Raw genomic sequence first — 13000 nt, forward strand, 5'->3', positions numbered from 1 at the left:
AGGGGGCAGCAGTGAGATGGAGGCCCCTCTGTCTATTGTGGCGCTAGTCATATCTTCCTCCTCCTCCTGCTCCTCACCCTGTTTTTGTTTCTCCTCTTCCTCCAGCTCACCAGCCTCCTGCTCTTTCTATCACAGGGGACTCTGCTCTTGTTCTCTTCTTCACCCCAAATGTGGCCAGTGAAGGTGGTGGCTGGTTGCGGAGAGGTGAGGGCTGCTGCTGCCCCCTGGTGGCACCCTGATCCCTGTGCTCTATGACCTCTGAGTCAGACCCCAGCCGACAGCACAGGCTGCTCCTGCAGGAGAGCAGAAGGCACATTTCAAGAGACAAAACCAGAGGCAAAAGAAACTGCAGTTTGTCAAAGTTAGAGATACAAAGAGAAACACATTTCTTCTCACCTATATCTGTGGTAGTGATCATTCTATCAACTCTTGAGTTTCAGAGAACTAGTGAACAGACACAGGAGGCAGATAAGATGTTATTGATAATGCAGGCAAAATTTTAATAAATTGAGCATCGTTTGAGTGTTTGTCTTACCTGTTGGCTGGAGTTAGCTGAGGGTGGGGTGATCACGCTTTGGTCCAGTAAGGGGTTGACAGGGGCAGAACAGGGGAGGTGTGTGGCACGCCAGTAAATGTCCAGGTACTCTGCAAGGTGTTCACATGCATCTTCCAGCTGGTTCTCATCCAGGATGACATCAAACATCTCCTAATGAGACAATGATAACATGAGGGACCACAGAAAAAAAGGTAGACCATGCAATGTCTGTGAAAAGTTTCTACTCGGTCTTAAAGGGAAAACAACACAGATAACAGCTTATTCAGAGTATTATCAAAGCGGTGTGACATACAGGCGGACACTGAGCTAGCTTGTCCCCTGCCATCATCTGGACGTTGAGATGTTTGCTCTGTGACTTCCCTCGAGATTTGATCAGCCTCTGAAGAACCTTTGAGATTAAACAAACAGTTACAAAAGAAATGATATTTAGTCATATAAAGTGAGAGCATCGTGATACATCATCTGAAATACCAACGTAATGTAATGTAGAGAAAATGTTATGATTACAGCTGTGAGGAGTCTATAAAATAACAAAAAATTGTAAAAAAAATGCAAGTTCTGAGAATAGCTGACCAAAACCCAAAGACATTCAGTTGAAAAACATTTAAAAGGAGTGATCAATTATCAAAATTGCTAATTTCATAATCAACAACCACATAGGCCAAAATATTGTCTCGAATTAATTTCTTTGAAAAGTTTAAGTGAGTTGTGCTCTACTTTAGGCGAGGAGACTTTAACATAGACAATGATGGGAGCAAGAGAGGTTTTGAGGAGCTGTGCTGGGTGATTGATGGTGTCTGCATCCAGGACGACCAGCTGAAGAGACTTGGCCAGCTCAAAGATCCTTTCTATCTCACTCTGGACCTCAGCTGTGAACAAACCAAAGAAAGAAAGTTGTACAAGACACTTGAAGTTCAGTTCTTGACTTGACATAAAAAAGATGTGTCATCTATTCTTAGCAGGCATTAATCTTTATTTAGCAAAAAAGACAGATCAAAGACAACTTTCATGTCACTCACCGAGACTGGAGCGTGTGTTGGATCTCTCCATTATGGCCTTCTTGTTCAGCACTGAGCGTTTGGCCAATGATAGATCAGCAGTCACCCGTGTAATAGAGATCCTACAGAAGAAGCGTCTTATCACATCACATCCACAACTGTTCCATTTCAAAGGATGAGACCAACTTGCACTCTCTCGCAGCTAAAAATAAATCGTCATCATCATGTGTCCTATCAACCATGAAACGTGATAGGCAGAATCCCACCAAGAGCTCTGCAGCTCAGTCACAGTGTTACTGTACGCTGCGCTGCAGCTGCAGAGAACAGCCAGACAGCCGTACCCACCTGCCATCGAATCTGTGCTTTAGGAAGTCAAACAAGGCTTTCTGCATCATGTCTGTTACCTAGGAGACAGATGGGAGAAAGGGAGAGATGTTAGGAGCGCTAGTGTGATGAAATATACCCCTTATTACTTTTTTTTTTCTCTCACTTTGGATTTGTGAGCGTTAAACAAACTACTTATAATGAGATTTATACAATCACCAAAATGGCACCATAAAATAGTCACATTCATTCACGTTTAGCACAATATAATAGTACCAAACAGACTATATACTAGCCTTCATGTTTAAAACATTTCATCATGAAGCAAGATGGTGCAGCACAGAGGGGTAAGGAACATCATGAAGGATGACATGGATAGAAATAGTTTGCATTTGCTTGTATATGTCTGCATGTGCACTGTGAGGATGCAGCGAAGCAGTCTATTTTCAAACAGTCCTGAAAAATAGATGGCTTGTGGAATGAGAGGGGGGTTAAGGGAACAGCGGTGTTGCTGCTCCACAGTCTAACAGAGAGAGATGAAGAAACAGTAAGAGGAAAAGAGAGGAAAACAAGGAGGCAAATTTTGAAGAATAATGCCAAGCAGCAGAAAATATGTACAAGAGAGACAAAGCGGATAGAACAAGAATGAGAGGGAAAGAGAGAAGGAGGCAGGCTGGCTCTCACCACTGGAGCATCCCCAAAGCACATCACCAGAGCGATGCATAAATATTTCACACACACACAGACACACACACAAAACAAACGGCTTGGCGCACAGCCTTTGCAGTCACAGTGGAGGGAGCGAGGCAGAAAGAAAATGTTGAAGCACAGAGACATTTTGTTCAATTACATGCTTCACATTTCAGCATATTCATCCATAGATTCATTCGCAATTGAAACGTTTTAAAATTGATCAATGTTAACTGTAATATAAGTTCATCCATATTATACTATATGTAAAGCTACAGGTCACTGGGGTTTAGTCTAGAAGGAGGGGACATATTTTAGGACTGTATATAAAGCATTGTGCCACTCAGAATGGATTTAAGATTCCGGTTGTTTTGCTCAAAAATTTCATCAGGATGTTATTGTGGTGTTTAGTATTACTGTTAATGGGATAATGGAGATGAGAGTGATTCCCTTTAAATCAAACTAGGCAAGTCCATACTGGACCAGAAAATAAAGTTTAGATTAAGCTGGAACAAACAACAGGAATTCAGAGAAGAAAAGAGCAGATGAGACTGAGCATAAACACTCAAATATGTCATATTTATGGACGAGATTAATATTTATTTTTGATTAATTAAATCAACATGTATAGAATGTCTAAAAACATGATCAATTCTGTGATTGACAGTAAGCAAATGTTCATATCTCAGAATCTACAGGAGCCACACGTTTGGCATTTAAATAACTTGCCACAAAGCTTGAGATTTTAAAATGTCTGACTTTGATGTCCTGTAGTGTTAGTATCAAAAGAGAAACTGTGGCAGACAGCAATACACACCAATACTCCAACTGAGGTGAAAGAAACACAGACTGCATGACTGTTCACTGTTTCATTTTCCCTCTTTTGTAGCTTTAAACACTTCAATGAAAACACTGAATTATCATAATCAAAATTGTCTTACATTAGGTGTATTTTTTATCACCTTATCAATTCTTTGGTTCGAATATTTCAGGACAAGCTCCATATCTGACCACATCGAGATCATTACTCCACACACAAGGCAAGACTTAAGATACTGATGGGTGTCTCACCTCATAGCCTTTCAGGGAGGGACCCACCAGCACCACCGGCCGCATAGAAGGAACCACATCATATGGAGGTACATGTTCAGTCTGCACAGCCCACAAGCACAGACAGGGTTTGGAGGTGGAAAATACAGAACATGTTGAAGTGAATTTAGAGTCATGATGTACACATTCAGGTAACAAACTTGAAAAAAAAAAACATTATCGCATGTCATTAGCAACGTACTGAGCACTAAAACTGTACATGAAGCTGTATAATTAATGTGTGATGTGTTCTTGAACAAATTGTAAAATTTGAAAGTGATACACAGATGAAGAGGTACACCGACGAACTTACCTGTTTCTGCTTCTGTTTGGCTTTCAGAATAAACAGAGTAAACATTAATCAAGGAGGAGAAAAGCTAATAAGAAGGTTGGCTAAGAGGGCTTAGTTTTGAGGCTCCATAAGTGTGTACTAACAAAGAAAACATGCTGGAGAAAAATGCATTTATACTGTAGCGTTTGTTTCATTTGAGTGTAAATTTAGGAGAGTTGATCTCACATCAGTAGTCATCTCTCATAACCATTTAGCTTAGTTTGATATAAATGGCAAAGTATGTTGATAAAATGTTTCCTGTCAGACGTTACTTAGTCCCTGTTTGTGACCCTGTGCGAGCATGCAGTCCAAGCAGACAGATACAGCAGCGGGACTCCTCCAGCCCCACTTACCTGCAGATGGTGGGGTGGACCACCGGCCTCCAGATGACGCGTTTCCTCCTTTCCTGCAGAGCAACATAATGCGAAACTTCATTATGCGTTGCATCCCCTCAGGAGGCAATTTAGAAAGGACTTCCAAAACAGAGCAACACATAAGCAAGAACTAGTTGTGTCAAGGAAAACAAAGTTTTCAAAGAGTGCGCTAGACAGGAAGCTGGTAAATTAGGGGAGCAGAGAGAGACATAAAGACAGAGATACAGTGACAAGTAGAGGGGTGGTAACACACACTTATAAACACAGATCTGTAAGACCTGTGTGACCTCTGACCTTGCTGCTGCTTTTTGCTCTTGTTTTATCCTCATGGCCTCCAGTTTGACTGGGCTCGGGATGAACGTGATGTCTGCCCCTTCTTTCACTAGCCGACCGATCCACCAGTCATTGTTGTATTTCTGCATGACAGAGAAGCAAACCTTTTATGTCTTGATGTGTCTGAGCCACAAAATATGTTGACATCATATTTCATTATAAAAAACCTTATGGTTGTTGTATGGAAGCGGCAGTTGCACTGGTGGTGATCTTACATTAATGCTTCTCACCTCTTTTATGTGCAGAAAGTCTTTGGTTTCAAAGTTGATGGCGGCACCTTGGACTGGACAATCTTCATCAAGGGCCCCACAGTAACTCACATTAGTTTTCACTGCAAATGCTACTGGTTTAGACTGTTGAAAGACAAAGAAAGTAAGAAAGGACCAAAGGATAAGGATTCATTTTCTTAATGAATCTAAAATATGACGTAAGTTTACTGAAAAGCAATTTTACACACTGCTCTTCAGTAATTGAAGGTGAATTTAAGAAACAATGTTGACCTTTGTCCCTCAGACTCTCACCTTGGCTCTCTCTAGCTGCAGCTGAGCCTGGCGCTCGGCTTCACGCCGAGACGCCTCCTGGTCCTCCTCCAGGGACAGGTCGGAATCCGAGGGTCGACTAGTGTAGGAATCGGCTGAACCCTAAAAAAAAGGAACAGAGGACAGGGAAGGGAGAGGAGAAGAGCAGCCGTTACAACCCAGGCAGAGAGGAGATAAATCCATCATGACACAGTGCCTAACACTTCGAGGCAACTGTTGCTCCTCACTCAGAATGAGTCATTTACAAGTGAGTTCAATATACAAGTAGTGATCTATAGCAAATAGCTTTGATGCAGCTACAAAAAACATCACCCACATCTCCCTCTGTGTCTCCCATGTCTCTCTCCTTGTTCAACCTGTCTCTGAACCTGCCTGTCCTCTTCTGAAGCCATGTGATCCAACACCGGCAAGTTCCTGCAGCTTTCCAAAGCAGCCCTCTCAGGGGAACATGTGCATGAGAACTGCAACAACACCAACAACCAGCACAGCCTTGTTGTCTTTTTAATCCACTCAGCCAGATACATCTGATGTTGAAAAAAGTCCAGTTTTTGACCAAGAAAAAAAGACACAACTCTTACTGAAAGAATACAGATACTGAAAATGAAAACTGAAGTGAGTGCAGCTTTTGATGTATTTGATTGACTCCAAGTTATGCTGTAGAGTTGTGACAAATGAAAACTAGACAAATGGATTTTGATTGTATGTTTAAGTATCCATGGTACTAGATGCTATAATTTATATCAGATACACACACACACACACACACACACACACACACACACACACACACACACACACACACACACACACACACACACACACAGACACTTTCAAAACGTATATCAAATGTGTTATATGCTATGTAAAAGACATTTCTAGCACACCACTGGCAACAGACAGTCCAGCAGTTGATTGCAGACATAATCAAACTTCAGTCAGGGACATTGACATTTAACTTGAGAGACCAAACAAATTCTTAAATAAGAAAACACAAACAGCCTTTTCCCTAATTCAGATACAAATCTCAGCTTCAAACTCAAAATCTAAACATTTAATATGTGTCAGTTATATGTCAGCTGAACATCAAAACCCAGAGCAAACCAGAAATTGTGTCTCTTTTCCATGGAACATAACAATAGAAATGATATAAACCCATTGGAGCACACAGATAGACACGTAACCTTCCAAACTGTTGAAACTCTCACAAAGCTCACCTCACCAGATCCTACATTTGTCCTCTCACTCCATCAGCGTCTTCCCTGGTGGCTGCAGTCCCAGCTGGATACAGGACTGAAAGACTCCTCATATACCAGACAGGAGCACCCACATAAGACAGCCAAATATAGCTCCATAACGTCAACCTTCTTTTACCTTTTTTCTCCCCCACCCATCTCTCCCTCCCTCTTCTCTTTCCTCCTCATCCCTAGCTCCATTCCTCCTTTGCCTTTTCCCCTGCCCACCCCCTAAAACAGTTTTAGCTGAATCCAGCACAGAGTTTGTGGATATCATTTGAATATCAAAGCCTGCCAGAGGTGTAGCCGAGTCTGAAGAGTCTACCAGCAGAAGAAACAAAACCTAATTAAAGCACATAGAGCACATAGCCCAACCGCAGATGGATGAAGGGGCTTGATGTTCTCAAATATAGTCTGCTTAAAATATCAGTACATTGCCTGCACCAACACTGATTGCAATTTTATATAGTTTTGACTTGATAAAAAGAGACTATAACAAAAAAATCCCTTGCACATACAAAAGAAAATACAAATAAGAGAAAACATGAAGCACATGACCACCAGTCTCTTTTGCTACATCATTGTCCAGTTCCAAAAGTCCAACTCATCACAATGCTATGCTTAAAACTGCATGGATTCACAGGGAATTTAAGGATTGCTAAATATTCCGCTTTTTTGTCTGCTATCTTGTTTGGGGCTTTTGAGCAATGTAAAACTTGTATATTTCCCCACATTTACTGAACTACAGCGTCTCAAAGTGGCCTGCACTGATAAAAAGGGGCATTGACAGACAATTGAATTGTACTGTAAGCTGATGACTTCAATCCATGTAATCACTTGATATGTCTGTCAGCACTTGAAGTGTGGTGCTCCCTGTTGCCAAACTATTATTATTATAACTATTATTACAATCCAGATGTTTCCTTAGTAAAATTCTGAGCTTTTAAGACAAAGTGTGATAGCAAAGTTGCAGATTTGTGTTTTTTTTTTTTAGAGATTTAATGGACTACAAAGCCTCGCTGTTATGAGGTTTTAATTTACAATAAATATTATTTTAATTGTGTGGGAAGTTTTAAATAACCTGTAGTAAACTGATGTGTTCTTGGTGTTAGTCTGTCCTCAGTGCCTTTCAGCTGTATGAGGGCCTGACAGTCATGTTTTACAGCCAATTACTATGCAGATTTGAATCACCTCATTGGTAATTCTGACCAACGCCATGTCGTCATGTTATTCAAAACCATTCCCAGACAGAGAAATTTCAGACTCATATCTATCCATGTGAATGAATGAAGAACCAATATGTTGCTGTTTAAGAGACCAAATTAGGAGACAGAAATTTTTTTAAAAATAAGCTAAATGTTTATTGAAACATCCTCCCTATCAGCAACATCAAAAGCATTATGGGTATGCATATTAAAAGCTTTAAAGGTGCACTATTGTTTCAAAAATATTTAACATTTCAAGCATCGGTAACTATATGAAAGTTCTATAAAGTTATCTGATATATTGTACAGCTGCACTCACAAGCCTCCACAATCCATATTTATTAAAAACTGTAGAGAAAACATTGGAACATGGTCAGTCATATCATTAAAAGTAAACAAGTATATTAGCCACAGTGCACACGTATTCAGACAAACTCACTCTGCCTCGTTGAAGAGCTTGAACTCTAAAAATCCTGCTGCTGACCACACAACAGATGGATCAATAGTGGAATCTAATCTAATCACAGGCATGCAGGTCTCAGTATTGGAACAGCTTGTGTCTGGAAGAATTAGCAGCTCACTGTGTTTTTCTGACTGTCTTGATTTCTAAAACAACAGTAACAAACACACAATCTCACGATGCAGTCGTCCTTGTAAAAGCGAGGAAACAAGATGAGGAAGATAACGAGAAATCCCTCACATACTGGAAGTCCTATTAGAGGCTGAAACATGAGATAATGACAGTGCAGCAGTTGTAGAGTCTCACCAGCAGAGGGGAGCATGCACATTACAAACCACATGTCTTTATTGAAGAACCAACTGTACATCATACTTGCCTCAATGCCTGCAGTTTACCTTTACAGAGGTAGAATATTTGACATGCCAGTTGTTTTTTTATGCATTTAGATATACAAAATATGTGTTCCAGAGAAAATGAGAGATAAAAATTAGCTTTACTTTCAGATAGTCTGATCAATTTTTTTATTTTTGACTCTGAAATAGCTGTTGTGCACCCCAAGTGACATCAAAAAACCATCTGATAAACAAAATGGAGCTAAACTAGAATATTTCAAAGGACTCAAAGAAGACAGGGGGAAAGGCTGTTGAACTATATATCAAAATCCATGATATTCAACAGATGGGGCTCCCAGTGAAGTACAAGTTCAAACCAGAGCTGTAGAAGTGTACAGAGCTGAGATAGACAGACAATCTTCATATGTACAATAAGTCTAAAGAGGATGAGGAGAAGGAGGGCGGGGGAAGAGGGAAGAAGTGGGGAGATGCTGGCAAAGTGAGTGAACAAGAATAGACTTCTGCTGAGACAGGACTGAGAGGGAAGGGGAGAAGAGAAAAACAGAAGAGATGTCTCACAGCAGACAGACGGGGTACTCATGATGAGGAGGCTGAGGCTTGCATGCAGAGTGATTAAACAGAAAGGGGAACATCAACAGCGTACCTTGTTACAGATGAGTCCTGTAGCGCTCGAGTCGGAGGCAGACATGATTCTGCTACCAGCGCTCTCTTCCCCCCCATTGCACAGAAAAGGCGGAACCCTCCTCCCCTCAGCCCGTGGTTACAGGGGGGTGGGGGGTGAGAGGGAGAGAGGGAGGCGCGATCAGCTTAAGTGCTTCACAGCTGACGTTGCTGCGCTGCCTCAACAGCCATTTCCTATACAAAATTGATGCCCTGACTGCAGCACTGGTGTATACACGCCTGCATACTGGTACAGCGGGTTTCTTCACCTATAAACCAGCTTCTACTCCTCTCCTCTCCTCTCCTCTCCTCTCCTCTCCTCTCCTCTCCTCCCCAGAGTCCCCCTCTACCCCTTCTCCCCCTACCCATACGCCTCAAATCTCATGTATCCCTCTCCAGCGTCACCACCCTTGCAAGTTTCTCCGTACATTTCTCTTATATCCATTCTGTCTTTAAGAGATCCTAAAAAAGTCATGTAAAACCAGTGACACAAGCTGGTTATGTTTACCCTCACGCTGCAGTGTATCGTTTTTTTTTTTACTGGGCACAGTTAGAACTTCTATAAATAAGACAGAACAAAGACTGAGTGGTTATGTAAGCCATGCTAAATGATAATAACAATAACCAAGTAAGGAAAAGCTGAGAGACAACTGAGTGTGTAATCGTTGTTCCTGTACTAATTAGTGATGTGAAGTAGAGGTTCTGTTTGCTGAACAGGTGACTGCTTCAACTATAATATGGCCAAAAGTAATACAAAGGGGCATGAGGAGAAGGAGGGGCTAGGGAGGCGGAATGAGAGGAAAACATGAATGAAGAGATGGAAAGAGAGAGATTAGAGGAAAACAGGAGGGCAGGGCTGTGCCCGCCTGATCTGCACCATCCTCCTGACAGGAAGGTGATGCATGAGCCTACAGAACAGAAATGCAGTGGTGAGTCAGCAAGCAGCCATCTAGAGTCCATCAGATGTGTTAATAAGCCAGTGAAGAGGTCTCTATTGTAGGAGACAGCCTCATTGTTCCTGGCAAGCCAGGGCTACATGCCTGTTCTCCAGGTTGCCCCAGGCACTGAGGACCCTACTTTGGCATCCATTATGCTGGCAGCATGCACTCTCTTACCCTCATTCAACTTTGGCTGCTTAAGAATTAAGTACACTCCACCAGAGCTTTTAGCAAAAAATGTCTCAGGGCTATATTTCTGCGAGGCTTTTTAAAATTAAAGGGAAGCAAGCACACAAACACACACACACACACACACACACACACACACACACACACACACACACACACACACACACACACACACACACACACACACACACACACACACACACACACATTGTAGTTAGAGCAACTAGCTCCTTCTGATGCCTTTGGAACAGAAGATAGGGTGACTATTTTCATCATTAGTGCTGTGCAGTAAGCAGCCATTAAGAATCAGCTTTTCAGACAGTGGGAGAGGACTGCAGAGATGGAGACGGAATGAAGAGAGGAGAAATGACAATATGAGCGCATATGTTTACAGCAAATTACATTAACAATACAAGAAATCAGAAAAAACATGCAAAGTGGATCATGTGTTTGGTCTGCTTTGCCAGTGTTCAAGTTATTAACTTGAATTCAAGTGAGAGACACAAAATGGTAAAGACGAGTAGAAAAGGTGAAAGAGTGTGAAATAAGAGACACAAAAGAAAGAGGAGGAGGGGAGGCAGAACATTAGAACAATAGGACCAGAGATTAACAGCAGAATCTTTTCAATTTTGTTATTTTTTGCCATTCAGTCGATCTAAATATAGCTTTCCTCTCCTCTCCCTTCCCTTCTCCTCCTCTCCCCTCCCCTCCTCTTCTCATCTCTCCTCTCCTCTCCCAGTCTCACAGGCTGGTAGTTGGCAGTGGGGAGAGGATAGCAGAGGATTGTCAAAGTTCACTGAGTTTTGATGAATTCCCTCAAGAAAGAGCAAAGCAGATATGAGACTGGCTCAGCTATATTCACTGTTGCCAGATAGCCCATCTGAATGTGAACTAAGTGCCTATATGGAGAACAAGAACAGACAGCCGCTGAGGCTTGTCTCTGTTCAGTCTACATCGTGTATTCTGTACTCTGCAGTGATGGCGCTTTTCTTTTTTTCCCCTTCAAAGTATAATATTACATCCAGTGTTGTTCAATCTTGATAATGTGATGCAGGTGTATGATTGAGGATGATGATGAGGTTTTTTTAGCACCTCTCTTCAAAGTTCATGGTTACACAAAGACAAGAACGTGACTGTCAAAAGTGAATACGGACAATTAGAAATGTCCAATGAAACAGGTTGTTACAAAGTAATTTAAAGCTTGGTATAATTTTACAAACCTCCTATATTTGGATCAGTGAAACATGGCAATATTCATCACAGGTATCATTTGAAGTTTTTGGATACATTGGCAAAATGGTACCCGAATTTTGGTACAGACAACAAAACAATACTCTCTTAAACAATACTTGCTTTGAGGAATATAAACATGTTTTTCTCAATTAACAAAATATTCCACAGTTCTAAAATGTTAAATGTTCTCTAAACACGAGAACAAGATCTTTGGCTAAATGAAATAGAGGCTAAAACTGGTAAAATTGGGTTTTATGAGTTTAATGAGTAAATATCTGATTAACAAATGAATGAAGAAGACTCTGACATTCAATGCCAATTTTCAACACTGGACAGATTTTGATACGTTCTGCTTCAGACACGTTAGAATAAAAAAAGGAGTAAATGTGTACCTAGATGTTTGTGTATCCAGTGAAGTTTTTTTGTGCAGAGCACTGCAGAGAGCTTCTGTGCTGTATACAACTGAGAATCTCTGCACCAACTTGGATTTAAGTGGCTTGTGAAAATGGCACTTCGTTTACAGATTTTCACCTACAAATCTGGAGATTTAAGCAAAGAACCGTTATGGTCACCAACCTTTTGGCCAGCAAAAACTGCACCTTTACATATAAGCTAGGCAGCATTACAGGCAGAGGTGGATCATTCAGAGCCAGAGAGAAGGTCTCTTGACAGTGCAACCAGGGTAGGGCAGAGTGGATCAATAGGAGAGCCACCCAGATTGATACTCCATCCTGTCCCGAGCAGCTTCACCCTCCTCCTGCTCTAATGTTACCTCAGGATACTTTCCCCCCCGGCCTGTAATGAGCCCTTGGCAGACCCTGCTGCCTATAAATAAGCACTTCCAAGTCATTTCAACACACGCTACACAATTGCTCTCTCACCAAAGACATCAAGTCCTCACAGTAACATCAGTCTGAACGGAGGTTCAAGATTAGGGGACATCTTGTATTAGCCAACTGTAAAGAGAAATGCTACTGATGCAATGAGGACAATATAATGATGTGAATCATAGAGGATGGGTCGACAGTGAAGCTGGCAGTGGAGGAAGAGGAGCAGGGTTCAGTGAGCCCAGCCAGGAATCTCTATCTTTCATCCACACTGTCGACTTGGCCTTGCCGGCTACGCTGTGCATACTTAGGTTTTCATCCCTCTAGGGATCCCTCAACCTGACTTCACCAAACTGCTTCAAAGTGCAGAGAGGCTGGAGCTAACCCACATAAAGCTGTGTACCTACAGTGCAGCACAGAATGGCACAGTGCGGCATCCTTCATTAAATCCGATCTGTTTGTTAGTAGCTGACCTGATTTAGGCTCTAGGTTTGAGTTTGAGGCCTAATTGGTGCGTCTTGACTAGTGGGCTGAGATAACTGAGGAAATGTTGGACTTATCAATATGTAATGGCGCCCTACATATCCGCACATTCCAGCTTTTCATCTAAAACTGTGCGATTTCTTACAATTTTGAATCTTAAACCTTTCTGGCGACCAAATTAGCTTG

At 41.7% G+C, this 13000-nt stretch overlaps 1 protein-coding gene across 1 annotated transcript; it reads right to left on the reverse strand.

Moving 5' to 3' along the window:
* Positions 1 to 414: 414 nt before the first annotated feature.
* cacnb3b (calcium channel, voltage-dependent, beta 3b) lies at positions 415 to 9172 on the reverse strand. The gene is made up of 13 exons (XM_062426540.1): positions 9128 to 9172; positions 5217 to 5336; positions 4926 to 5048; positions 4657 to 4778; positions 4342 to 4394; positions 3971 to 3990; positions 3640 to 3720; positions 1900 to 1958; positions 1576 to 1676; positions 1274 to 1425; positions 849 to 944; positions 536 to 706; positions 415 to 444 (listed from the first exon to the last, which is right to left on the reverse strand). The coding sequence occupies exons 1-13, from the start codon at positions 9170 to 9172 to the stop codon at positions 415 to 417; spliced, it is 1173 nt and encodes a 390-aa protein (XP_062282524.1).
* Between the last annotated feature and the right edge of the window lie 3828 nt (positions 9173 to 13000).

This window comes from Scomber scombrus, chromosome 10 (genome assembly GCF_963691925.1).
Source record: "Scomber scombrus chromosome 10, fScoSco1.1, whole genome shotgun sequence".
Lineage (NCBI taxonomy): Eukaryota > Metazoa > Chordata > Actinopteri > Scombriformes > Scombridae > Scomber > Scomber scombrus.

Excerpts from the sequence above, each read along its gene's own strand:
- cacnb3b (XM_062426540.1), bottom strand. The coding sequence starts at position 9,172 with ATGTCTGCCTCCGACTCGAGCGCTACAGGACTCATCTGTAACAAG. Across the intron at positions 945-1,273 it reads TTAAAGTCTCCTCGCCTAAA|GTTCTTCAGAGGCTGATCAA; the intron begins GTAGAGCACAAC and ends TTAATCTCAAAG. Across the intron at positions 707-848 it reads AGCTAGCTCAGTGTCCGCCT|GAGATGTTTGATGTCATCCT; the intron begins GTATGTCACACC and ends TTGTCTCATTAG.